The sequence below is a fragment of the Camelus bactrianus genome, chromosome 35 (genome assembly GCF_048773025.1).
Source record: "Camelus bactrianus isolate YW-2024 breed Bactrian camel chromosome 35, ASM4877302v1, whole genome shotgun sequence".
Taxonomy (NCBI): domain Eukaryota; kingdom Metazoa; phylum Chordata; class Mammalia; order Artiodactyla; family Camelidae; genus Camelus; species Camelus bactrianus.
Window position 1 is genome coordinate 1,594,780 of NC_133573.1, and position 25,728 is coordinate 1,620,507.

General features: G+C 46.8%; 1 protein-coding gene across 1 annotated transcript in view; it reads left to right on the top strand.

Annotated features, from left to right (window-relative positions):
* Window positions 1-25,728, top strand: part of CCDC7 (coiled-coil domain containing 7) — a 196,693-nt gene that overhangs the window by 112,494 nt on the left and 58,471 nt on the right. The window contains exons 18-22 of the mRNA XM_074357988.1: window positions 882-980; window positions 1,457-1,585; window positions 12,169-12,279; window positions 16,792-16,902; window positions 21,205-21,309. Coding sequence (XP_074214089.1) covers window positions 882-980; window positions 1,457-1,585; window positions 12,169-12,279; window positions 16,792-16,902; window positions 21,205-21,309 — 555 coding nt within the window. The remainder of the gene's footprint in view (window positions 1-881; window positions 981-1,456; window positions 1,586-12,168; window positions 12,280-16,791; window positions 16,903-21,204; window positions 21,310-25,728) is intronic.

Genomic DNA, 25,728 nt, shown 5'->3' on the forward strand with positions numbered 1-25,728 from the left:
CCCTTTTATTATTCTATTGATTTAATTTTATTTTGGGGGGAATATGTACAACATTAACCTACTTCTCAAAGTATAATTATGCAAAAGGTATGTAGTTGCCCCCTCGGTATCCACAGGGGTTGGTTCCAGGACCCTCCTGGGTACCAGTGTCCACAGATGCTCAGGTCTCTTGTGCAGAATGGTGTAGTGTTTGCACAGGACCTGTCCTCATCCTCCATATACTTTATTTTTTTCTCCCATGTACTTTAAATCATCTCTAGATGATAATACCTAAGACAATGTACATGCTATGCAAATAGTTACAAATACAATGGAAATTTTGTGTTGCCAGCACGTGGCAAATTAAGGTTTTCATTTTTGGAACTTTCTGGAATTTTTTTTCTGGGTATTTGCAATCTGCAGTTGGTTGAATCTGCGGATGTGGAACCTGCAGATGCAGAGGGCAGCTGTCCTTAGAGAAATACCTCCGGCATTCCTTCCCTTCACAGTCCCCAGCCCTCCTGTACCACCCCCTTGAAGGGAACTAAGTATATTGCTTTCTGACTTATCTTTCTTGTGTTTCATTTTGTAAAAGTAAATGTCTGTTTCTTTCCATTCCACCCCCCTCCTTTCCCATTTGTTCTTACTCAAAAGATAGCATACTAGGTATCCTCTTTTTCATTTTTTTCACTGCACATTGTGTCCTGGAAATGATAAAACAGCTTAAAACACAACTTCATTAGAACTGTTCTCACAATTTTCGTGCCAGATCTAGCATTATGGTAAATTAATTGTAACTATAAAAATGAGACAAAATGCTGCTGTGTACTTGTTTTACATCTAGAGATTTCTCAGTAAATCTGTTTTTCTGTTTAGTGGACTAAATGAGTCTCTTTATGCAGCTCAGGATGAGGAGTCAGATGGCAGCCTTCTGCCTGAGAATGAAGTACTGTCAAAACCTGACACACCAATGTTGAGACAACGAGGAAACAGACGCACTGGTAAGAATGATAATCATGGGTATCTTTAAATTATTTTAAGTTAAGTTTATCAAAAGATCTTTTTTTCCTTTGGATTTCTTTAAATAATGGGTAAAACAACTAAGATCAAGAAGGAAATAGAATAATTGAACAGCACTCTAAAAATGTTTGTGCATGTATTTTGTAAACAGTTTACATTTTGATGTTAATCATGAATACCCTAAGATAACTAAAGAACTGACATGGAAGCTTTGGTACCTTTTGTTTGGTATTTGCGTGGTGAGTGTAACAAGACTGTGTGACGAGACTGCCTCCACACACACTCGTGAAAACTACTCACACCAGTTTCCCACTTCACTATCATGGTCTGTTTAAGTAGATAGTTTGCTGCTGTAGCTTTGCAGTCCTCTTCCTGTAAAGTTGCACAAATTAGAAGACATTTTGGTGATTACTTGGCATATCCAGAAGTTTCATAATAGATCTGTTTTTCTGTTTAGCATTTCTTATAACTGAGCCAAATGATATGCTGTCTGTTAGAGATCAATGGCCTGCGGGCATAGCTTTAATGTTAAGAAGCCAACTTCAAATTAAGAATCTCAGAGCTGCTGGAAGTGACAGTTTCGATAGTAAGTAACTAACTTAAACTCTTGTAAAATTATTTTCAACTAAATTCAGCAGAGCTTTGTTCCATGGTTCATGGATATGTCTCCCACTGTTTTGCCCGTTGGTGATTTATCTGTGTGCTCTATAATTCCTGAGTTAGCTGGGTTAAATTCCCTGCTAAGATTATGGATTTCTCTCTTTCTTCTTATGTTTGGTCAAGTTTTGCTTTCTATCTTATCATACTTCATTATTGACATTTACGTAAATTTAAAATTAATAAGTTTCCTAAAGGACAGACCTTTTCATCCCAGTAAAGGGAACTCCTTGATCATTTTTACAGTTTTTGTTTGTATTTTTTTACTACCATGCTTGCTATTAATGTGGCCCTAACGTCTGGCTGGTTGTTTGCACGACACATTTTTTCTATCCTGTTGCGTTAACCTTTGTGTATCATTACGATTTTTCTGTGTCTCTAGTATATAGTATAGTATATAGTATGTAGTATAGCTTGTACTGTATATTTTTCAAATTCAGCCTGATTCTTTGTCTTTTAATTAGCACTCATAATCACACTTGGTCAAATTTTGATATTCTGAGATTTAAGTTACACCATTTTCTTTGTGCTTCCTGCCTGATAACTTTCTTTTAGTCTTGTTTCTGCTTTTTATTTTTAAATCGTTACATATTTTTTCTTAGACATATCTGGTACCCCCAGTTTAAACTTTATTGTAAAGTGTGACTATGCCAAGAAAACTAGAGAATATCAACCAATATTAAATTATTAGTTAAAATTTTTTGATATCCCAGAGTATCTAAAAAATAACAAGGCTGGTTCTGTTTGCTCAAGTGAAAACGTATATAGTCACATATGTTTATAGTTAAGTAGGTAGTGTCTTTTAGTAGTTTATTACCACAAAGTATGCTTTGCTTGTATCATTGAACAATGTGAGAAGGTATTGGGTAATTAACATGTGTTGCGTATGGTACTGATACCACACGTCTGGTTCTCTACTTAGTGCATTTAGAAGTCTTCTTACAGCTCAGAGTGTGAGTAAAGTATCAGATGAAAATATTTTGCCTAATACTTGGAGCTGCTAGAAAGAAAAGACTCAGTAGTAAATATGATAATTATAAAAATTATTAATTTATTTTTTAAATTAATTGATTTTAAATCAAGTAAAATTTGAATCATGAATGTATAGCCTGATACAACCTTATAAACATCACTGTAAAGTTTTTAAAACTTATATTATTTAAATTTTTTATTTCTTGGTATTCTTAAATTTGTTGTTTGTTCTACCATTTACTGAGTGATGCACATTGAATTCTATTACTATGATTTTGGATTTATCTATTTCTCCTTGTAGTACTGCCTGTGTTATTAGTTGTATACAAATTTTTAAAAGTACATATTTCTGCTGAATTCAATGTTTTATTTATATTAAAGAGACCATCTTAATCTTTGGTAAGGTCCTTGATCTTAAATTCTACTTTGTCTGACATTGACAGAACTATAGAGGATTTATTTTGGTTAATATAGGCATAGCATATCTTTTTTTCATATATTTTCTTTCCACCTTTCTGTATTTTGTATTTTCTACATTTCTAAATGTAAACTTTGGTGGTATGTCTTACAAGCAGTTTTTAGTCAGATTGCTTATAAATCCAATGTGACTTTACTTGTTTCTAGAACATGTAATCTGTTTACAATTATTGTAACTATTGATATATTTGAATTTAAATATTTTGAAGTACTTTCTGTTTTTTCCCCACTAATCCATTTTTCTTTTTAAAATATGTTGAATCATTATTTTTATTTATTCCAATTTCTAAATCAATTATGTTTTAAAATGTGAAAACTTAAAAAAACTCAGTATGCTTGGAAAAATGAAGTCTGTTTTCAGCTTTCTAAGTGTGTGTATGAAACAGCAATGCCTACTCCTGCTTTCAGTAAAAACACTCTCATGGTTAGTTACACTTCATAGTCTGGACTTACTTTTTAATCATTTAAAAAATTGTGGTCATTTGCTTAAATTACTGTAAAAATGAAAGGAAACTTTGGTGGTTCTTAATAATTCAGAGGCTTCAGAATAAAACAGTTTAATGTTTTAGTGGATCAAAAACTTCTGAAAAAAATGGACATCAGGTAGTTTTAACCTCAAAAATCCCATCTCAAATTAAGAATTGTGGAAGCTCAAAAACTGGTTTTGACAATTTCACTATGATATGTTTACGTGTGGATCTCTTTGATTGCACTTTGAGTTTGTTGAGCTTCTTTATGTGAAGATTAGAGTTTTTCATAATTGGAGAAGTTAATGATTATTATTCTTCACAAATTCTTTCTTCTTTCTTTCCTGTTCCTCTGAGGTGCCCATTACACATATGTTGGTACTCTTGTTTCCGCCAGTCTCTGAGGCTCTGTGCATTTTTCTTCATCCCTCTCTCTTTCTGACCCTTTGACTGGACAGTCTCAGTTTACCTCTAGTTTCACTGACTTGTTGCCTCTTTAGTCCTGCCTTTGGTTCCCTCTTGGCATTTCAGTCACTGTTCTTTCTGCTCTAGAATTTCTTCTTGATTCTTTAACAGATTTCTGTCATATTATTGATATTCTCTGATGGTGAGATATAATTTTTATACTTTCCTTTAATTCTTTAGACATGGTTTCTTTTAGTTATTTGAACATATTTATAAAAGCTGGTTAAAAATCTTTCTCTAGTAAGTTCAGTGTTTGGGCTTCCTCACTGAGAGTTTCTGTTGACTGCTTCTCTTCTGTACTGTGTATTGGCTGCTTTGTTTCTTCTCATGCCTCATTTTTTAAATTGAAGACTAGCCATTTTAAATATAATATGCAACTATGGAGATCAGGTTACTCCCCTTCCCCAGGGTTTGGTGTTTTTATTTATTTTATTGCTTAGTGAGTTTATTGGACTACTCTATAAATTCTGTACAACTGTAGTTGTAAGCCTGTTGATTTACAAGGGAGCAGTGGACCTGGGAAGAGGAGAGTGGAATTAGGGAATAGTCACATGCTGGAAGGCTCACTGGTTTTACCAAGAATCAGTCATTTTAAAAAAATGCTTCTCAGATTACTGCAGGCCTTTATTTAAAACATGGAGTTCTGAAAATGCTGACTTTGTTGGGTTTTGGCCAGTATTTTCTTTGCTTCCACGGAGGAGTAGGTTTCAGTGTTTTTATTCTGCTAATGCATCAGTACTTTGGAGTGTTGCCTTGGATGGTATGAATATTACCATTTTTGATTGTGGTTATCTTTTAGGAAGTTTTTCTTCAGAAATAATTTTAAATTTATAGAAAAGTTAAAATAATTAGTACAAAGAAAACCTGTATGTCCTTCATCTAGATCATTAAAATTTTTTCCATTTGCTTTTTTGTCTTTATCATTTGCTCTTTTATGTAGTATAATCAGTTACGTATGTGTATATAGCATATTTTTTCTGAACTATTTGAAAACAAGTTGCGTACATCATAGCCCTGATACTTCAGCATGTATTTCCTAGGTTTAAGCTTATTTTCTGTATAGCCACGATACAATTTTAAATTGCAGTAAACTTAAGATTAATGTAATACTTTTTTAAACCTACCATTCATAATCCAGCATTTGTCATTTTACCCAATATTATCCTTTATGACATATTTTTCTTTCCAGTACAGAATCTAGTCTAGTGTCAGCTGTTGCATGTAGTTGTTATGTTTCTAGGCTTCTTCAGTCTAGAATATTTCCTTAGCTTTTCTTTGTCTTTTTTTGACATTAACATTTTTGAAGGATATTGACTAAAGAAAGGGTCCTCATTTTGGACTTGTCTGATGTAATTCTTAGGTCATCACATCCAGCGCTGCACTGTGTATATCCGTCATTAATCTGTGATTTTAATAATGATCACCTGTCAACGTGCTTTCTGATTTCTCTACCTTACTATTTTTTCCTTATCTAGTAATAAGTAATCTATCAAAGATAGTTTAAGATCATGCAGATATCCTATTCCCTGTCAAAATTGCCTAGATTCAGGATGTGTCGCAATGCTTCCCTGAACTAATCTCTGCTTTGACGCTTCCACGATGGTGGTTCCCCCACTCCGGCACCACCTCTGTGTTCGAGCAGTTGGCACCTGGTCTGCCCTGCCCTCACCCGCACTTCTTCCTTCCTCCACTTACTGTTTTACTGTCGATGTGAAGCTGTGGATTCTCGTCTTCTCTGCGGTTTTATAGCTCATACTTTTCTTCTTTTTTAGTTCTAAAATTACCCTAGCATTGGCAAGTAGGAATTTATTCAAGATAATTTCTGTGTCCTTATATGACCCCAGTGCTCCTAGTCACTGAGAAACGCCCTGCTATTTAGTATGACAAGATGTCCCTCGCCAACTTGCACGTTTCCTGTCTCATAGCTGACGTCAGCTGTTGTTCCTAGGAGCCTTGATGGTTTTAAGTGGGAAATGTTGTTAGAAACAAAGATCCGATTGTTCCCATGGGGTGTCTTTGAGGTGTTCTGAGCACCCAGACTAGAAAATACACACAAACACGTGCGTATATCCTAACATACATGTACATATTCATGCATACATAGACCTGCACACATACTTGTGCGTACGTGCATGTATGTACACACAGCCATATTTAGAAGTGATGAATTCCTGCAGATGCTTCTGGTTCCAATCCACCCCTCAGGCGTGTCCTTTCCTCCCTCTGTGCACGGCATCCTTTCTTTCATGGTGTAAATCCTAACTCTGTACAACATCCGCCTGTTTACTCGCTTGTCCTGTGTGGCCCTGACGTTGCTTATAACTGATTAGCTCACACCAGTAGGAAAACAAACCAGGTAGAAGAGTCCATGATTTTATTGCTCTTACCAGAGACGGAGATATGACGCTGTGTTCATGAGTTACTTGGATCAGGGCTTGGTTTCTTTTTTAGTTCATTTGGTTCAGTCCTTAAGTTGCTTTCATGTTTAGTGCTCTCTTCACATCCTTGTTAGTATAATTGGGGGGGGGATATGCAGAATATTCACCTACTTCTAAGAGAGAGACAGAGAGAGCTAGAGCACGTGCGCGCACGCACATCCTTTCCTGAACCCCTCCGCCAGCTTCCTCCGTTTGCCTTCTGTTGTGTGGGACTGTCGGTATTGTTTTCTGCTTTATCATTCCTGTTTCATTGTGTAATGTAAGTGCTTCTGTATTTTTCTCAGTTTCCCCCCTAACTTCCCCTCCTTTCTTACTTACCTCAAAGGTATTACACTGGATACCTGCTTTTTCACTTTTATTTTTCACTTGACATTCTCTCTTGGAAATTCTTTCATGTCAGTTTGGGAGAACTTTTTTATTCACTTTATGGCTATGTGTACAGCTGTTTATGTCAGATTATGTACCATTATTTATACCACATCATAGACTATAGTATATATCTTGGGTTATTCAAAGAATAAGTGATGGATATTTTAGGTGGTTTTGAATATTATGCAACTATAAATGATGCTATAATGAGTAACCTTGTGCATATGTGTTTTCATTATTTGGCCTATGATTATATAGTAACAAAGTATGAATAACAAAACATGAGATTTACAGAAATGTGTTCAAAACACTCATTAAAACTTCTCTCGATTTTCATGTCATATCTAGCACTATGGTAATTTATTTTTAACTTTATCAAAATGAAAGATAATTCTGCTGTACACTTGTATGAGGTTGGAGTCTAGGTATTTCATAGTAGATCTGTTTTTTGATTTAGTAGATTCAGTGCATTTCTTTATGTAGGTTATGATGAAGTGTCAGATGAAAAGGATTCAGTAGCAAAAACTCAAATGCCTGTAAAGAAGCAAAGAACTCTCAAGAGTGAAAGACTCTCTAGTAGGTTTAGTGATCATCAATATTATCAGACACACGGTTTGCAAGTGTCTCCCCCTATTCTGTAGGTTGTTTCTTTACTCTCCTGGTTGTTTCCTTGGCTGTGCAGAAGCTGTTTAGTATGATGCAATCATGTTCATTTTGTTTCTGTTAGTTGTATTTTGGGGGTTGTTAAAAAAAAAGATCATAAGTAACTTCACATTATTTTAAATTAAACTCCTCAGAAGATCTTTTTTATTTGCTTCCTGGAGATGTATTTCAGCTTATACTTTGTGGAAATTTTACATGTTGATTTGAAGTGTGAGTACCCTAAGATGACCAGAGAACAGAGGTGAAATTACTGATACAGTTTAGTTGGAATTCCTGATCGTAAGACTGTTCCACGTTCAGTATCTGTGAAGGGCAATCCCTTAACAGGTGGATAGTTGACTCGCAAAGGGTGTGTGCCTTTCAGCCAGCCCTGGGAGATTCCTGCTGCAAAAGGCCAACAGACCTCTGACCTGTGTCAGTGTCCTTTTGCAGTAGTTCCAGTGGGTGAAGAGATGTTGCTGAGCTCAGTCACCAGCAAGCAGCAGGGGTCAGAGAGGCCCAGGGAAGGCAGCATGGGTGGCCTGTTGGAAGTCTTCTGGAGCGTCTTGCTGGTTGGGTTTCCACTCAGAGGGAACAACCCTTATGCTCACCCCGTCCATGTGAGCCGTCAGGTCCCTGCGGGAAGAACGCAAGTATGTTAGTAGTCAGAGTCCCACCAGCCTTCAGGCTCTGTATAACTTGGGGAAGAGAGGGCCAAGAGATTTGCAGACGTCTCCTCTGGAATAAGATGTTACATTTGCTGTAGGTCACATGGCCTGGAGTTTCACTTGGACATGAGGCCCTTGTCTGTATTAATGGCCCAGCCGCGTTGCCCCATGTGGATGAGCAGGAGTGCAGCCCTGTGGGATGGCGCCTTTGTCTGGGCCCCCCAGAGGGATGCTGTCAGTGTAGTGGAAGGCTAGGAGTCCCTCTGAGTGGGCTTTGTCCATGTCCTGCCCGACTGGCTGAAGACACGCAGATGGGGAACTTAGGGAGCCCTGGGGAAGGACGTTAGTGGCATATTTCAGTTACCCCTACATTAGGGTTCACTGATCCTGTCATGTGCATGAAGAGGGTTGCTATGTGCATGAAGAGGGTTGCTGTGTGCCAGGTCTCTTCCTCTTGGGCGACAGCATCCACGGCAGGCACAGCGTTCGTGCCTCCTTGGTACTGGCACTTTGTGCAGCCTTAATCAGCCCCCAGACCGTCGTGCGTAAGCCACGCGGGGCTGCTGAGTGGAGAAATCGTCCATGGAATGTGCTGGCTTCTGTAAGCTCAGCAGCAAGGACACGTTTGTTGTTTACACCCAGGTGGTCAGTATTGCTTTTGGAAGATAGGGGCACTGGATTCTGGTCATTGGGTGGCTGAAGATTCTCCGCCTGTTAACATATCCTAACTTCAGCAAATCCCATCAGAATTTAGAGTGAGTGAGAGTGCTGGGTCACATAAATGGCACATCTCTGCCAACAGTGCATTCAGTAGTAGAGGCGGTAACAATGGAATGGACCAGAGTCTGGCCGGAGGAGGTTTCTGTCGGTGCTGGTGGCCCCAGATCAGACAGCATGGTTTGTTTTCCCCTCATCCTGTTGTGAGGCTGGTAGGGACTATGGTTACTAGTGTACAGGTGTCCAGAAAGCCCCAGAAGTACGATTACCCTCCACCTGCAGTGTGAACTTCGTCCGTGGAACGGGCCCTCGTGTCTTCCCTGGGGACGTAGGTGCATCGGTGTAACCCCATGCTGTTTGTTTGGATTGGCAGCTGCAGTCGGGATGAGTGTGTGTGGCGGTGTCTGATGCATCTCGGGGTTGACTGAGGGGGAGCAGCACCTGCTGTATACACGGCGGCCACCACAGAGTGGGCCCTAGTGGGGCTACCCGTGGGGTCCTCACAGCCCGTAATCTGACCAGCGCTCTGCCTTGGCGGGGAGCATTACTTTACTCCTCTGGGGACCCTAAGTTACGGCTGTTGCCCACGTCATCCAGGAGAGGGAGCATTATCACCATTTTTACATCACTTTTCCTTTCTGGGCAGCAGCCAATTTTTGTGTGCCTGAAACTTTGCCAACTAAGATCTGACTGTGTGACAACTGATGGCCACAGCTTATGGGGAGACTTGATTGAGCTTGGTAACCAGCGAGAGTCACAGAAGCGAACCTAGTAACCTGGGTCTGGTGCGACCCACTCTTTGGGGTTCTCTCCGGGTCAGTGGAAGAAGTGTTCCAAAGCCCTTTTACGTTCTTTCTCACTGAAAGCAGGGGTCTCACTGTCAGGCCTCACAACTAACAGTGGTCGGAGAGTGTGACTGAGCTTGTAGGGTCTCTGATGACATCTGGTCCACCTGGAGAACCGTAGCCATTAACCTGGGAACTGCTGCCCTCACTTTCTCAGCCCTGAGGTCAGAGGGACATCAGGGGAAGTTGACCAGAGCTTGGAGGCTAAAGTGAAGGACCAGTGTTCCCCTCAAACTGACAGTCGTATTTAACAGTTCTCGAGAACCTTCTGGGGTGCTCTGCGGCCTCACCAGCACTCCTCGAGATGCACTGGCATGACTGGCAGAGGTTCCCATTGGAGCCTCACCCTCTGGAGTGCTGCTTTTGCCCAGCCCCAGTGACCCACCTGTTCCCTGGCACCTCCTGCCCCAGGGTGACCCACCTGTTCTCCGACACCTCCTGCCCCAGGGTGACCCACCTGTTCCCCGGCACCTCCTGCCCCAGGGTGACCCACCTGTTTTCTGACACCTACGAGTGCTGTGTAGGGTCTACAGGGATTTTACTTTTTTGGAAAAGCATTTTGTTCTGTTGATCAGTTTGCTCACTGTACCAGAGAGAGAGCTGCCAGTTGCCAAGTTGGCCAATTAAGATAACAAACCAAACAAAGTAAAAGTAAGCATTTATTCACTTAGCCTGATATAGTATAACAGGAATCTAAACAGAAAAGGGCTGAAGCTCTACCAGTCTGCGTTTTCCAGCACTGGTCAAGGGTCAGGTGTGTCATTAGAGACAGGAGAGGGTGGGGCAGCATTTCCCTGGCCCACACAAAAGGCTCCTGCTGTTTGAAAGAGCCCTGGGCCCTGGGCCCTGAAGGTTGACAAGGCAGAGTTGAGAGTGGATGAGTACTTTACCCTGAGTCAGACTGTGAAAAGTGCCTTCCAGGTGCACCTAATAAGGTGGTCTAGGCAGAGGCGTCTGAGCAGTGCAGTGTCTCAGGAGGCCTCCGAGTGGAGGTGCCTGGGCTGGAACGCAGGTGCGTGTGGGACCCTGGTCAGCTGGAGTGGGGCTCGGGGTCGGCAGCGGTGCACGCAGGACTGCGCGTCGCGTCAGCGTGGGCTGGAGGCTTCTGCTATGCGGACTCCAGTCATTCTGTGAGTTCCTGTGGGGCTGAGAGGTCACACACAGGATGTGCACACACACATCCATCCACACGTATACCTGCGAACACAGACACACTTTGGAATCCTGCGCTCTTCCTGGCCCCTCAGCTCCAGCTGGCCCCTCAGGGCTCGTTCCTGCCTCCCTCCACCCTCTATGTGTGTCCTTGCACAGTGGCTTCCAGCAGCATCAGCACGTTTAAACGCTCACTCCTTCCTGTAGCACTTCTAAAATTGCTCACAACAGCCTAGCTGACGCCACCAGGAAAACGCCCACTGACATTTTTGTGGATGTTTTTTACATCCCACTCTCTTGCCCAAGGCTGAGAGTGTGTCGAGTCCTGTTGGTAAGGTGCTTGGCTTTGTGCTTCTCTTTTCCTTCAGCAAGTTCGTTACGTTGGCTTTCAGTTTTAGTCTTCATTTTTATATTTTTTAATTAAATTTAATTTTCTAGTGTGTGTGGCTACTTTTAACTCTTTTCCTAGGAGTCTCTCTCCTGCTTCTTCTCAGGAACTGTGTTGGTGGCTTCTGCTACGTTCCTCAGCCTGTGAGCTCCTGCTCCTCCGTCATTTGCACAGCTTCATACTTCCGCAGCTCTGATGCGTCATGGCACTCGCCTTTGTTTTCAGCAGCCTTTAACTTGGGACCCAGCTCTGCAGCTGTCCCCATCCAACTCACCAGGTCAGGCAAGACAGAAACCAGTGCCGCAGGCACTGCCTAGACATGCCAGAAAGTTGCATGCAAGTTTCACTCTTTTTACCCCAGTGGAGGAGCTGGAAATTAGAAGGCTTCCTTGTGATTGTGGCGCACTGTGCAGGGCAGGTGGGGAGGGCTACGATGGGCAAGATGCCATGAGCTTTCCTACCCTTTTTGGTGCAGGTTTTCTTGGTAAATAATCCACATAAGTGATGAAGATTCTTAACTGGTTTCTAGAGTTCACATCAAGGTATTTTGGCCAGTGTATGTTGCTACCTCTGTGTCCATGGGGGAAAGAGGGCCTTGGAGCTTCTTTAGTCCTCTGTCTTGCTGGTGTTTGATGCTGTATTTAAGCTTTAACTTACATGAAAAGCTTAGGAAAAAGAGAAATAATATAAAGCATATTTGATGCCTAGGATTTTTAATAAAATGTTGAGACACTTTCAACATATACCAACTAAGACTCTTCTATTTTCATATTAGATCTGGCATTATGGTAATCTACATATGACTATAAAAATGAGGAAAATGTATGCTGTGCATAAATCTCTGTAAATGTGAGTTAGGGGTCTCACAGTAGATCTGTCTTTCTGTTTGATTATGTGCTTCTCCTTAAGTAGCTCAGGATAAGGTACCAGATGGAAATCTTACATATGAGCATCAAGCCTTACCATCGACAACACAAGAGCAAGCAAACACACAAAGGACACCTGGAGGTGAAACAGACGTTAGTAAGTATGATAATTTCAGATAAATTTAAATTATTTTGATTAAGCTCGGCAGATTTTTTTATTTCATGAATATGTGTCTGACATTACATTTTATGCAACATTTCTCGTTTCTTGGACCATCGTTGTAAATACGCTAAGACCATTAGACAACAAAAGTCAGAGAGTTCATAGCTTTCGCTGGTATTGCCAGTTGTATTGTTTCACAGCCGTGGGGCATACAGTCGGACACTCAGTTTCAGAGCAATAATTTTCTTGCAGAGGACACGTACCTTCCAGCAGGCTGGAAGAGCAGAGGGCGCCGCGCCCTGTGGCAGTAGTCTTCTGCCACAGACTGTGACTGGTGAGCAGAACTGTTGCTGAGAGCTGTAACTCAAACAGCAACTGGGGATCAGTGGGTGCAAGGGAAGGGTATCCTGAGAGGCCTGTTGGGGAGCCTCAAGTGCCTCCTCTGTGGCTCCACTGAAAGGAGTGGTCTTTTTGGTAACCTAATGGGCAGATGCCACCAAGAACCCCCGTAAGGAAGATGAGAGTGCCGGTAGCCAAACATCCCACTCACCGCGGGGCCTCGCTTTCATTTGCTGAGGTGGAGGGGGCCGGGGCTTGGCAGGCTTCCTCTTTGGAATGGGAGGTTACAGGTCACGCCCAGGGGCTTCGGTTAGGTGCTGGGTAACTGTAGTAATGGTCCAGCCACGTTGCTGCATGTGGGTCAGGAGGACCACTGGCCCTTGTTTGGTGGTGCCCTTGGGGGATGTGCTCCCTCTGGGTGCAGGATGTTTCCCAGGCATGGCTGTCTGATGACGGAGAGTTGAGTTTATTTAGCTTTCTGGAAGGACATCAGTGAGGCGTTGCAATCCATTCCCCATGTGGCAAGCTGACCGTGATGCTGCCTCGGGTGTTTCATTGTCTGTTATAAAACACCAAATCCCCTCACCTGGACAGTAGCTTCTGTGGCAGTCACAACGTCACAGACAGCTGGTGCCTGGGACTGCGTCACTGAGCTGCCAGTCGTCACTGGAGCTGTGCACACACAAGGACCTATGCCCAGGTCCACTGAGCTGTTGAATGAAGAAGCAATCTCAGGGACAGTTTCTGCTTCATTAAGCTGACCAGTAAGGACAATTACTTATTCTTCTTCCTTAGGCATTTCTTTTTGGGAAGCAAGGCACTAGATTCTGGTAGTTGGGCGGTGTCACAGCCTTCCGCCCGTCTTGCTAAAGTGGCAGTTTCCATCAGGACTTAGGGGTGGTGCAGGTGGGGCTTCGTGTTAGCAGTACAGCTATACCAATGATACGTTCTGTAGCGGGGGCCACAGCATAGGGATTTTGAGGTGGCCTGAGTGGGCACACTGTTGATGTGGGGTCTGGGGAGTTTTCCCGTGGTTGGTGGCTTTGGACGACCACCTCAGCGTTATCACTGCCCCCTCACCGGGTGTTGGGGGTTGTGCGGAACACAGTGGTCAGAGCACCAGCACCCCAAAGGCCCGGGCATGCAGTTCTCCTGCACGTCTCTGCTGAACTCTGACTTCAGCACAAGTCCTCACATTCCCCCTGGGTACCTGGGGCCTGCCCTAACCTGTGGTCTTGTTTATTCTGAAACCCATAACATCTTGGTAGAAGTTGGGAGAGTGCTCTGATTTGTGGTGCGTGTCCCTGGGAAAAGCAGAAGCGTGGTGTCTGCGTTAGTCCGGCTCGCCTCACCCCACTGCCCGGTCCTTGGTACACAGCCCATCAGTCTGCTCCTTTGAGACCCTGTTTTGGGGTAAACACACGCTTTGATCTCTTTAAGGCCTTTGCCCACATGGTCCAGGAGGGGTTACTACCCTGCCGTTTTTACATCACTCTCTCTTCTGATCAGTCATTTTTTCCTGGCGTTATCCACTACTATGTGTCCAGAAAGTTGTCAGTTAAGGTCAAGGTTATGTTGTGTTCCACTGCACACATATGCTACATCTTCTTTATCCATTCATCTAGTGATGTGCGCTTAGGGTGCTTCCGTATCTTGGCAGTTATAAATAGTGTTGCTGTTAATAGTGGGGTGTATATATCTTTTTGAATTAATGTTTTTGTTTTTCTCAGATATATGCCCAGGAGTGGAATTGCTGGGCCATATGGTGGTTCTACTTTTTGGTTTTTGAGAAACCTCCATATTATTTTCCATAGTGGCTGCACCAATTTGCATTCCCACCAAGAGTGTACAAGGGTTCCCTTTTCTCTGCATCCTTGCCAACATTTATGTTTGTGTTGTTTTTGATGGTGGCCATTCTGACAGGTGTGAGATGGTGTCTCATTGTGATTCTGAGTTGCATTTTCCTGATATTAGTGATGTTGAGCAACTTTTCATGTTCCTGTTGGCTGTCTGCTTTTCCTCTTTTGGAAAAGTGTCTGTTCAGTTCTTCTGCCCATATTTTAAATGGGTTAGTTGGTAGTTTGTTTGCTTTTTAACTGAAGTACAGTTGATTTAAAATGTTGGAAAAAAGATTATGTTGTAGACCAATTTCCCAGACCTTATGAAGATGTTTGATTGAGTTTGGTGTCCAGGAGTAGTGGCACAAATGAACCAAGAAACCTGAGTCTGGTTAAAAAAAAAAATTCTCATCATCTACATCATTATTCCTTCACTGTGTATCCTGGTACCACCAGGGTGGCTCATGGAGTCCCTGTGGTCTTTTCAAGTACACTCAGAACAGGTTCTACACAGACAAAGATGAGCCATCTGTCACATCCTGACCAGGACCCAGCCAAGCAAGGAGAGAGTCTTGGATGTTGGCTGTGTTTTTTCGTACTCCTTTCTTGCACCTCCTTGTGCGATGTGGCCATTGCCAAGTCCTCCAGGAGCGGGTTTCTGTATTAGCCACGCAGCAGGTTTACAGGATCACTTCTTTAACAGAATGCTTCTTTAAGTGTGAAGATGAGCTACCCACATCTCTAAGGTCTCCTCAGGTCGCTGGGAGAATTGGTGCTAAGCACTCTGCCTTCCTTGTCATTAAATCTTGCATCTCAGGAGTCACTGCGTCGCAGGCCGAGTGTCAGTTCCAGGAGCATTGGAACTAACGGTAGTCATTGAGTGCAGGGTCGCCAACAGCTTTCAGGCCCATGACTGATGGAACTGTAATTAACCTAGGAATTGCTTCCCAGTTTTGTCAAAATCCCTCTGTTTGATGTTTAATTTGACCCAGCCACTGGGCATCTTGGCCAGTAAAACAGGGCTGTTAAAATAGAAGGACCGTAGTTCCTTCAGAGAACAAACAAGCGGCTGTAACGATGAAACAGCGCTCTCCTAAAGCACGTTGCACAGTCCGCCAGCACCTCCTGAGACGCGGTGACCGGAGTGCTCACGTGCCCGGGGGGCCTCTGACTCTTGTAGATGAGCCGGTCGTGCCCCTTACAGAGCCCTGAGGACGCACTGCGGCTCCTTCCAGGAGGGGACTGCGCTCCGTTGACCACACTGATGGCTGCGCTGACTTGTCAGGGAGAGGGCTGCCGGTTCTTGAGTTGGTCACTTAAGATAGAAAGTAAATTGAAAGCGGGAGTAAGCGTTAACCACACACTGTGGTAGCAGAAGAGTCTGCACAGGCTGGTCCCAGCTGCACCAGGGCTCTGTCCCCCGAGAGCAGCCTTGATGGGGGTCAGAGGTAGCCGTGCTGACAGGGCTGGCTGGAGGGTGGTCGCCACAGCGGGGGGAGCCCCAGACAGAGAGCTGTTTCTGTCTGTTGACTGGAGGCTGAGATGAGGTGGAAGTGGAGAGGGCTAGGAATGCGAAAGCACTGGAAACGGAGTCAGAACCAGTGAGAGTGTCTGCGGGGGCCAGCGGAAGGTGGTCTGGGTCAGTGTGCTGCCTGAGGGGACCCACCAAAGAATGCCTCGGCATCGAGGCACCCAGACTAAGAATGCAGATCCTGCCAGCCTGGAGGGGCCTTAGTCCATGACTGCAGCTTCCTCTGGTGTCTGCAGGGCCCTGGCCGAGCCTCGAGTGCAGTGGGGGGGGGGGGAGGACTTCCCCCACGACAGCTGACAGTCAAGCCTTTGTGATTGTCTGAGGTTGGGCCTGGAAGATCACACGTAGGATGTTGGCCTGGAGTCAGTGCCTCAGTTTGAACACATGCACATCCACATACAGGTGCACGTAGTGAGCTTACGCATACAGTCATCCTGACGTGTGCCTCCATTCCGCGTAAGGCAGACTGATCCTGGTCTTCTGTGCGAACAGGAGTATTTAAAAGGGCGTTTGTGGCATCAGCTGCTGCATACCTGCTTCTCTCAGCTGGACAGTAAGCCTCTGTGGAGGTCACAGCAGCAGGTACCCCCGGGTCCAGAGCTGTCCTGTGGCCCTGAGCCACACGCATCCGTTAGAAACCCTTCTCGCCATTTTTATATCGCATCTAGCATTACGAACATTATAATTCTTTAGAATGGGAGAAAGTGCTGAGGTACGTTTGTCAGTAACTTGAAAGTATAGAGTCAAACAGTATTTCTGTTTTTCCGTTTATTGGACTGAATACCTCTCTTTATGTAGCTCATGATGAAGGACCAGCTGAAAACCCTGTGCTTGAGCACCAGGACTCAGTGTTGGAAACCCAGCTGGAAGCAAAGAAACAAAGACCTTCTGAAGGGAAAAGACTCAGTGGTAAGTATACTAATTATAGATAACTTTAAATTATTTTCAGTTAAGCTCCTCAGAAGGTCTTTTCTTTGGTTCATGAATATGTATTTGAACATATATTTTATAGAAACCTTACATCTTGACTTACAGTGTGACTACCCTAATTTAACTAGAGAACTAAGACAAAATTACCCGTGCCCTTTGGTTGGTATTTCTGGCCCCGTGGGTGTTCCGTGGTCATAGGTCAACCACTCAGTATCCACCATGGTTCTGTAATAGGCCAGTAAATGTCTTGTAAAGATTGTGTACCTTCCAGCTGGCTCCTGGAGATAGGAGTTTGAAAGCGCAAAGAGGCACCTCTGCCCTGTGTTGGTGGTCTTCTGCCATAGCCTCCAGTTGGTACACAGAGATACTGCCGAGTTCTGTAACTCAGAGAGCACGTTGGGTAGAAGGGTGCAGGGGGAGGCAGGGCCTCGCAGGGCCTCCATGGCATCCCCTTGGTCGTGGCCTCACTGAAGGGAGGTGCCCTCACGGACCCTGCATGGGGAATAGGAGCGTGCACGTCGTGTAACTACCCCGCCGGCACTGGGCCTTCTTTCCACTTGTTGCGGTGGAGAGGACCAGCGCCTGGGACTCATCTCTGGAGTGAGGTGTCTGCCCCTTACAGATCATACTCAGGAATTTTATCAGGGCACCAGGTAACTCTGCCTTGTCTGTAGTAAAGGCCCCACTGAGTTGCCGCATGTGGGTCTGCTGGGCATCCAGCCTTTGGCAGTGCCCATGTTGGGCCCACTGAGAGGATGTCATCAACAGAGAGGACGTCTGCTGTGCCCCGAGTGGGACTGTGAGCTTGTGTGTAGCGAGCTGAAGGGCCACGATCCCCGCTGGGTCTGGGTAAGGAGCCCATTGGTAATAGCCTCCGACCCGATGGCCTGGGACCCTTACCCGGACCCCGTGCCCTCACCTAGTGGACACTGTGTCTCTGCCTCACCCCGGTGTCGGGGCTGAGGTCAGCCCCAGTCCCGTTATCCAAAAGGCCGAGAGATCCAGCTCTTCCCCGCCTCCCCATTGACCCCTGACCTTAGCCTAGGTCGTCACGCTCCCGCTGAGGAATGAGGGACCTGGTCTAACCCACTGTCTTGCTCATCTTTGAAAGTGGAGAGTGCTTGATAAGGGCTGGTGGGCTCTCAGATTCTGGTGAAGATTCAGCAGAAGGAGATGATGACAGCACATGTGTTGCTCACAGGGGCTGTCAGCACGTGGCCCCCAGGTCAGCCTCCTTCTGGGCATCCCTCGGCCCCTGCAGGCCGGGTTCCTTGGTAGCGAGCCCTTTGGCCTGCTTCTTTGACCCTCATCACTGGATGTTCCTGTAGGTCTCTTCTAGAGACCTAGGCCCGGATTGTCTGGGAGCAGGTTCCTGGGGACCATTTTCATGTTGCTTTATGGTTGGTAGGTTGCTGCTGCCCTGGCAGCAGCGCCAGCAGGTTGTCAGTTAATGCCCAGGTTGTGCGCTGCCCAGCGACCAGAGCTTATGGGGAGGTTTACTTGAGTTTGAAATTAGAAAGACTGGAATAAATGAATCAAGAAGTCTGGGTCTGGTGAAGAATCTCCATCCTCACTCCATCGGTGTAGACTCTGGGACCACCGGCGTGGCTCAGAGGGACGCTCTCATTTCTGCACTGGTGGTGTGGACATGGCTTTCGGTGGCGGGGAACTCATCAGAGGTGGGCCATCCTGTCAGAGCCAGAACTGTGCCCAGCTGAGGACGGAGGGGGTCTCCAGTGTTTGCTCTTTTCACTCCCCCCTTTCCCACCTCGTCAGCCAACGTGACTGCTCCCAAGGCTCTCTGAAGAACGTGTTGTGTAGTGACAAGCTCAACAGTGCGTGCGCACTTTTCCACTAAGTTTAACAAGATGAATTCCTTCAACGTGGAGGCAGGCTACCAGGGTTTAAGATCTCTTTCATAGCTGGGAAAAGTGACCCCATGGTTCTCATGTTTGTTTTCACTAAAGCACATGGCCCAGTAAGTCACAGGCTGACCTCGGTTCCAGGAACAAGCTCAGAGCCGAGCACGGTCCCTGGGTGCACCGCGACGAGGGGTGGCCCCGGTGACGTTGGCCCCACCGCTGGCAGCACTGCCGGACCCCCAGCAGTCGCCGCAGGTTGCGTCCCTGGGCTTCTCAGAGCCCCTCTGCCGAGTCTCTAACTTGACTGCCCTGCAGGTGTCCTGGCCAGTGGATCGAGATCTGAAGGGAAGAACCTTTGCCCCCCCAAGCTGAAAGCCCATCTGCAAGTGACCCTTGCCCCCGGGAGCGCCCGCGTGGCCGCAGCGCTTTCTGCACGCGCTGGCCCCCTGCTGATGGCCCTGCAGCGCCCTCCGCCACCCCAGCCCGCCGTGCCCCCAGACTCACTACGCCCCCTGAGCTCTGCCTTCCATAGAGCACTGGGCTTACTGCCCCTGCTTGCTGCTCCAATTTGAGGGGGAGGTGCCAGTTCCCGGGATGGCCAATTAAAGTAACAAGCCAAACTCAAAGTAACAATCAAGCCTTTATTCATGTACTGCAATAGTGCAAGCGAGAGGAAAGGGCCCAGCTCCAGCAGCGTTCTGTTTCCGCTCTTGAAACAGCAGGGCTGAGGGTAGATGCACCAGTGCAGACTGGCCTGAGACGTGGGAGAGGACGGTCCCACAGCTGAAGGAGCCCAGACAAAAGGCTCTTGCTGTTTTGTGGGTCCTGTGTCCTTGGGAGGTAGTGGTGGGAGGGCTGGGTGGAGGCTCGTCCTGAGTGCCAAGTCGGGCCTGAGGAAAGGGTCTTCCAGCCCCACCCACAAGGCAATGTAGGCAGTGTGGTGCGTGAGTGGGCCGCTGCACAGGTCAGTGCCCAGTGAGCCCCCGCTTACCCCCACCCCTGCCAGGAGGCTTCCCGTGAGGTGAGCGGACTCAGAAAGCAGCAGGATGAGAGCGTGGCGGGGAAGGCAGCGGTGTCCACGACCACAGCTACCTCGAGTCTCTTGTGGGCTGAGGCGCTCCTTTCCCCATGAAAACTGCCGGGTCGGCCTCTGATTGTCTGTGATTGTGCCCAGCCTGGAGTCAGCCTCCTTAAGTACATTCACGTGTTTACATAAACGTATATACGTATCCACATATGATTCATACACACGTGTGCCTGCAGACTTGCACGTGTGCGTACAAGCCTGCATAGACGCGCTTAGAGTTCATGATAAATCTTGGAAATCTTCGATTTGGTCCATTCCCTCAGGGCTTGTTCTTGCCTTCTTCTATTTCCTGTGTGTGTATTTCTTCCACGTGTGAGTCCTGACAGAATAAACATAACACGTTACTCATTTGTTCCATCTTGCTGTGCTTCTAACATGATTTTGGAATTGCTTAGCACAGAGGTCTAGAAACACCAGCCAACTGGAGATGCTCGCCGTGTGTTTACAGTCTCCAGCCTCTGCCCGCGGGTGTCAGACACTGTGCTGACGAGTTGCTGGCCTTAGTGCTTTTCTCTCTCACTAGGCTCATTTCTTTAAGTTTGCTTTCAGTTTTAGTTCCTTTTTTGTGATTTAATTTATTTTTGAAATATTTGGAAGATGAACCTGTTTCTCAAGGTAAAAAGTAATGCATCCAGGTGTCTTAGAGGAGAGCCGTCTCTCCCCCAGCTCTCTCCCTTTCGTCCTGCAGGTAACCAGCTCCATTATTTTCTGTCTCACTTATTTCATTTTGTAAAGGTAAGTATCTCTAATTCTCTTTCTTATTTCCCTTTCTTCCTTATCTAGTGTGTACCCTGCAAGTTTTTCCCTTTTGGGTTTTTTCCCCTGCTTAATATTGTCTCCTTAAAATCTCTCCAATTCAGTTTATAGAGGTTCATTTGATTCCTTTTAACTATCTACACACAGCTGTTTGAACCATATTTACCGTAATTGATGAAGTTTATAGTACATACTAGCTTATTCATTCACTCCCATGCATGAGCATTTATGTGCAATTACAAGTAATGCTGTAATTAGCAAATTGTACATATGCGTTTTATTGGTTGGTCTATGAAGTCAACATGATCTACAAAACATAAATAACCTAAGAGAAACAGAGACAAATATAAACTATATGTAATGCCTAGAAATGTTTATGAAGTAACAAGAAAGCTTCAAAACACATCTATTAAAATGCTTCTCACAATAACCTTACTAGATCTAGCATTATGGTAATTTAGTTACAACTTCATAAAAATGAGAATGTTACTGTGTGTTTGTTATAAATTTGACATATAGAGATTTCACAATAGATGTATTTTTCTATTTAGTGGACTAAATATATATCTCACGTAGGTTATGATAGAGCATCATATGAAAATCGTACGCCGGAGCACCAGGAACCAGCGTCAGAAACCCAACCAGAAGCACAGAGACAGAGAGAGAAGAGACTCCGTAAGTGTAAGTACAGGTAGCTTTAAATGACTGAAGATCGATTACAGCCAAAGACCTTGTCCTCTGGCTCATAAATCTATTTCACTGTAGATCTTGTGGAAACGTTATGCTTGGACTCGAAGCATAACCTGCCCTCAGGTGACCGGGGCGCCAAGGCTGGAGCGTCCGCGGCTTTGCTCGGGATTTCCGGTTTTCGTAGCCGTGGGTCACGCGCTCATTATCCACTAACACCAGTAAAAGGCAAATAATTGTCCTTCAAAAGGTGTGTGCCTTTCAGGTAACTCCCCGAAGTGCGGAGCCCACCAGCCCAGTGCAGTCCAGTGTCCCGTGCAGCCGCCTCCTTCCAGAGGCTCCAGCTGCTGGACAGAGGAGGTGCTGCGAGCTGTAACTCAGCAGCAGGTCAGGGGCCTTGGGGAGGAGAGGCCGGGGAGGCCCGTTCGCTGGCCTCCAGAGCATCCTGTTGGCTGACAGCCACTTGAATGAAGAGGCCTTTTGGGTAACTCAACAGATGGTTGCAGTTAGCACCGCACTGGGGAGCACGTGAGTGCGAGCGGTGGATAATCCCACAGGTTTCTGGCCCTTCCTGTGTTTGCTGCGGCCGAGAGGACAGGCGTTGGCAGTTGTCTCCCCTGCAGTGACGCACGTTGCCGTTTTCCCTGGGTTCGCCTGGGTGCGAGGTCCTTGCACCACATCCCCGTTAACGACCCGGCTGTGTTGCAGAACGCAGGTGAACGTAGTGTCCTGTCCTGGTTCGGTAGTTCCCTTGCCTGGGCCCTCCAGGACGATGTCACCAGTGTAGTGGGAGGCTAATGCCCCATCTGGGAGCAGGACTTGTTTCTGCTTGTGGCCTTGTGAAAGGACATTTCAGGTGTGTTGCAGCCCATTACCCACAAAGCTAACTGACCCTGAGCATTTACGTGGACAGGGCGCTGCAGAGGGCATTTGCAACACGAGTGGCTTCGCACCTGCTTCCCTGGGCTCAGGCAGTGGCCTCTGTGGCCGTCACAGTGGCAGGCAGTACCAGCGTCCTGATCTGTCTGCACCACAGGGTTAAACTGCCTGTAACCAGTTGAGTCGACAGGCGCCTGAGGCCGTGCTGACTTAGGTACTGACTCGGGGAGTGGTCTCAAAGAGGTCTTTGGTTTGCTTAAGCTCAGCAAAGAGGGCAGTAATTTCTTTCTCTTCCCTTAGTGGCTGTCTTTGGAGGCAGATCTCTAGCACTGGTGGTCTGGTAGGTTTTCAGTCTTGCATCTGCCCCACTGCCGTGGCCCCGACGGCAGCGCTACTCCCCAGGGCTGGGAGCTGATGCGAGTTGGAGTTCACAAAGAAGATACGTCTGTACTAATAACGCACTCAGTCATGGGAGCTAGAAAACTAGAGGCTTGTGGTGCCCAGGGGAGTCCCCCCGAGCCCGTGGTCGGGTGTAAGTGAGGGTCAGATGGCACTGACTTTCCCCCTCCTCCTGGTGTCAGAGCTGTGGAAATAACAGTCATTGGCAGACTGGTATCCAGATGACCCAAGGAGTGCAGGCTCCTCCCACTGTCTCCTGGAAGTCTGAGTTGGCGTACATCCTCAGATGCCACTGGGAACATAGGGACCTTGGCCCAACCCCTAATCGGTTTACTCTTAAACTCAAGCATTCCGGCAAACATAGGCTGAGCTCTCTGATTCTGGGAGGGGCAGAGAGAGGAGCATGTGTCCTGGCACTAAGTGTCCTCACCGTTTGGTTCTCGTGGGGCTGCGTGTTGGCCCCCGTGGCTTCCTGGCATAAGATGCTCGGTGGAGAGTCCGTGCCTCCCGTCCTCGGGGCGCTGTTGCTGAGGAACTAGGTGGTGCCAGGGCGCTCATCGTGGGTGGCCGAGCCTCTCAGAAACCAAATGTCAGCCAGCAGCAGGAGGACTGTGTCAGGTGTTGGTGTCTTTTCTTCCCCGTCCCCTTCCTTGACCTCACTGGACAAAGTGGCCCCTGCCAGGGCACTCAGAACCAGGGGTCTGCAGTGACGTGGCCAGCAGCTGCCGCTGTCCCTCCCCTCGTTCACAAGGGGCGCGCCTCCAGGGTGGCGGCTCCATCTCCTCAGGCTGCTGGTCAAGTGAGACTGAGAGGTCTGGATTCTTAGACAGTAAACACGAGTCTCAGAAACTCGCTGTATCGCAGCCTGTCCATCAGTGCTACAGACGTGCTGAGAGCTGCCCGGAGCCACTGGCACAGCTGGGCCGGCAGTGTCTGCAGTGACTCGTGTGCGCTCGTGTTGTACAGCTTCCCTTTCCTTCTTGCTCGAAAGGCAGCATGCTGGATACTCTCTTCCGGGTGTTTCCCCACTAGGCATCATTCCTGAGAAACGCTTCCCGGTCAGCTTGTCGGGGTCCTTTTCGCTCCTGTTACGACATGTATGTGCAGCTGCTGGTACCACATTACGTCCCGTGTCTGTGTTACCACGGCTTCTGTGCGGTACTCAGTCTCAGTCTCCTGTGCTCGGGTGTTCACGTCGTTCTGAGTGTCCTGCCGTTACAGGTGTGCCGTCATGAAGAAGCTTGTGCACATGTGTTTTCATTGCTTGGAATATATAGTAACTAAGAATATTAAAAAACTAAGAAAATCAGGACCAATATAAAACATATTTAAAGTCGAGGAATATTAATGATTTGATAAAACACCTTACACACGCACAGCCATCTAAACTTTTCTCACAGTTTTCATGTCAGATCTCCTATTATGGTAATTTAATTATAACTTTATAAAAATGAGAGAAAGTGTGGCTGTTCACTGGTTATAAATTGGAATCTGGAGATTTCACCGTAGATCTCCTTTTTATTTCGGGGACTGAGTTCTTCTCTTCATGTAGCCTGGGATGGAGGACCAGGCGGAAACCCTGAGCTTGAGCCATGGGACTCAGTGTCACAGCCAGAAATTCCAGGGAAGAGCGCGTGCACACAGAGGGGAACAGCTTCCTGGCGAGGGGAACAGTCACAGAAGGCATTCAGTTATTTTACGGTAACCCCGCTGGAAGATTTTTGCATCTGGGTTCACACATAGGTGTTTGGGCAAATGCTTATAGACGTTTACGCTCTGACTAAAGCGTGAGTGCCACCGCTGTTTCCGAGGTCTGTAACGCAGACGCCGGCTGAGGCGCGGAAGGCCTGGTCGAGGGCCTTCCGGGTGTCCTCTTGGATGTGTCCTTGCTGAGAGGACAGCAAGGACGCCACACAGGAAAGTGGAAATGCAGGTAGTTGAAGAACTCTTCACTGTCTGTTGGGCCTCTTTTTGTTTGTTGCGGTTGAATGGCCAAAGCGTGGCCATCTCCTCCCCTGGAGTGAGGTGTCATGCCCCGTAGAGACCACGGCCCGGAATTTCACTAGGGTGCAGGCAGTGGGGCCCCGTCTGTGCTGGCGGCCCGGTCGGGAGCTGTGGGCGGTCGGCAGGGCGTCTGCTCCTTCTTGGGTGCTGTCCGCCTCGGGCTTACTTGGGCAGCAGGCAGCACGCCCTCTCGGAGCAGGCCCCTCAGAGGTCATGACTGTGCGTTAACTGAGTCTCTGCGCTGATGGCAGACACCTGAGCGGCCTGTAGCCACGTGGAGGACGTTGGTGGGCTGCTGCAGCTGACTCCATGTGAGTTAAGCTGCCCTTATCATTTGTGTGCAGAGGGATGCAGCAAAGGGCATTTGACTGGTTGGCTGCTGGATGTCGAGTCCTTCCTGTTAGGAAGACAGCCTGTGTGACAGCTGCAGTATCAGGTCCCATCAGGACTCGGGGCTGCACTGCAGACCTGGCCTGCCAGAATCGTCCACTGAGTCACCTGCACCCGAGGCTGTGTGCAAAGGTCAAGTTCATTATTAGAGTGGGAAATGGTCACATGGAGAGTTTTCTCTTCGTTGAGCTCAGCAATGACAGCAGTTATTTCTTTTTGTTCCAGGAATGTGTTTTGGGAGACACAGGTGCTGGGCACTGTCCAGCGTGGAGGTTTACAGTCTTCCACGCGCCCCATGAGCAGTTCCCCCAGGGCTTAGAGCTGAATGCCTCTACACCAACCTGCACTCAGTGGTGAGGGCTATAAAAACGGAGTCTTGTGATTGAGAGGATATACTCAGAGCAGTGTTTAAGTACCGGTTGCCTCGGTGATGGCCTCAGATGGAAAACCAGGGAGCGTTACCTCTTTCCCCCAGTACGTGGGCTCAGATGTTATGGGGGTCAGTCACCTGTGCAGCGATGTCCTAAAAGGCCTGAAAATGCAGTACTCCCCCACCCCGCTTTGAATTCTGACCTTGGCGTGCATTCCCAGACCACTGCTGCTGACGTAGGAATCTTGACCTGGTACCTGTTTTTTTTTTTTTTTGGAGCTGAGAAGTCTGGGTGGAAGGAGTGAAGGGTTCTCTGAGTCATTCCAGCGGCACTTGGAGGAGCAGAGGGAGGAGCGTTAGTATCAGTCATA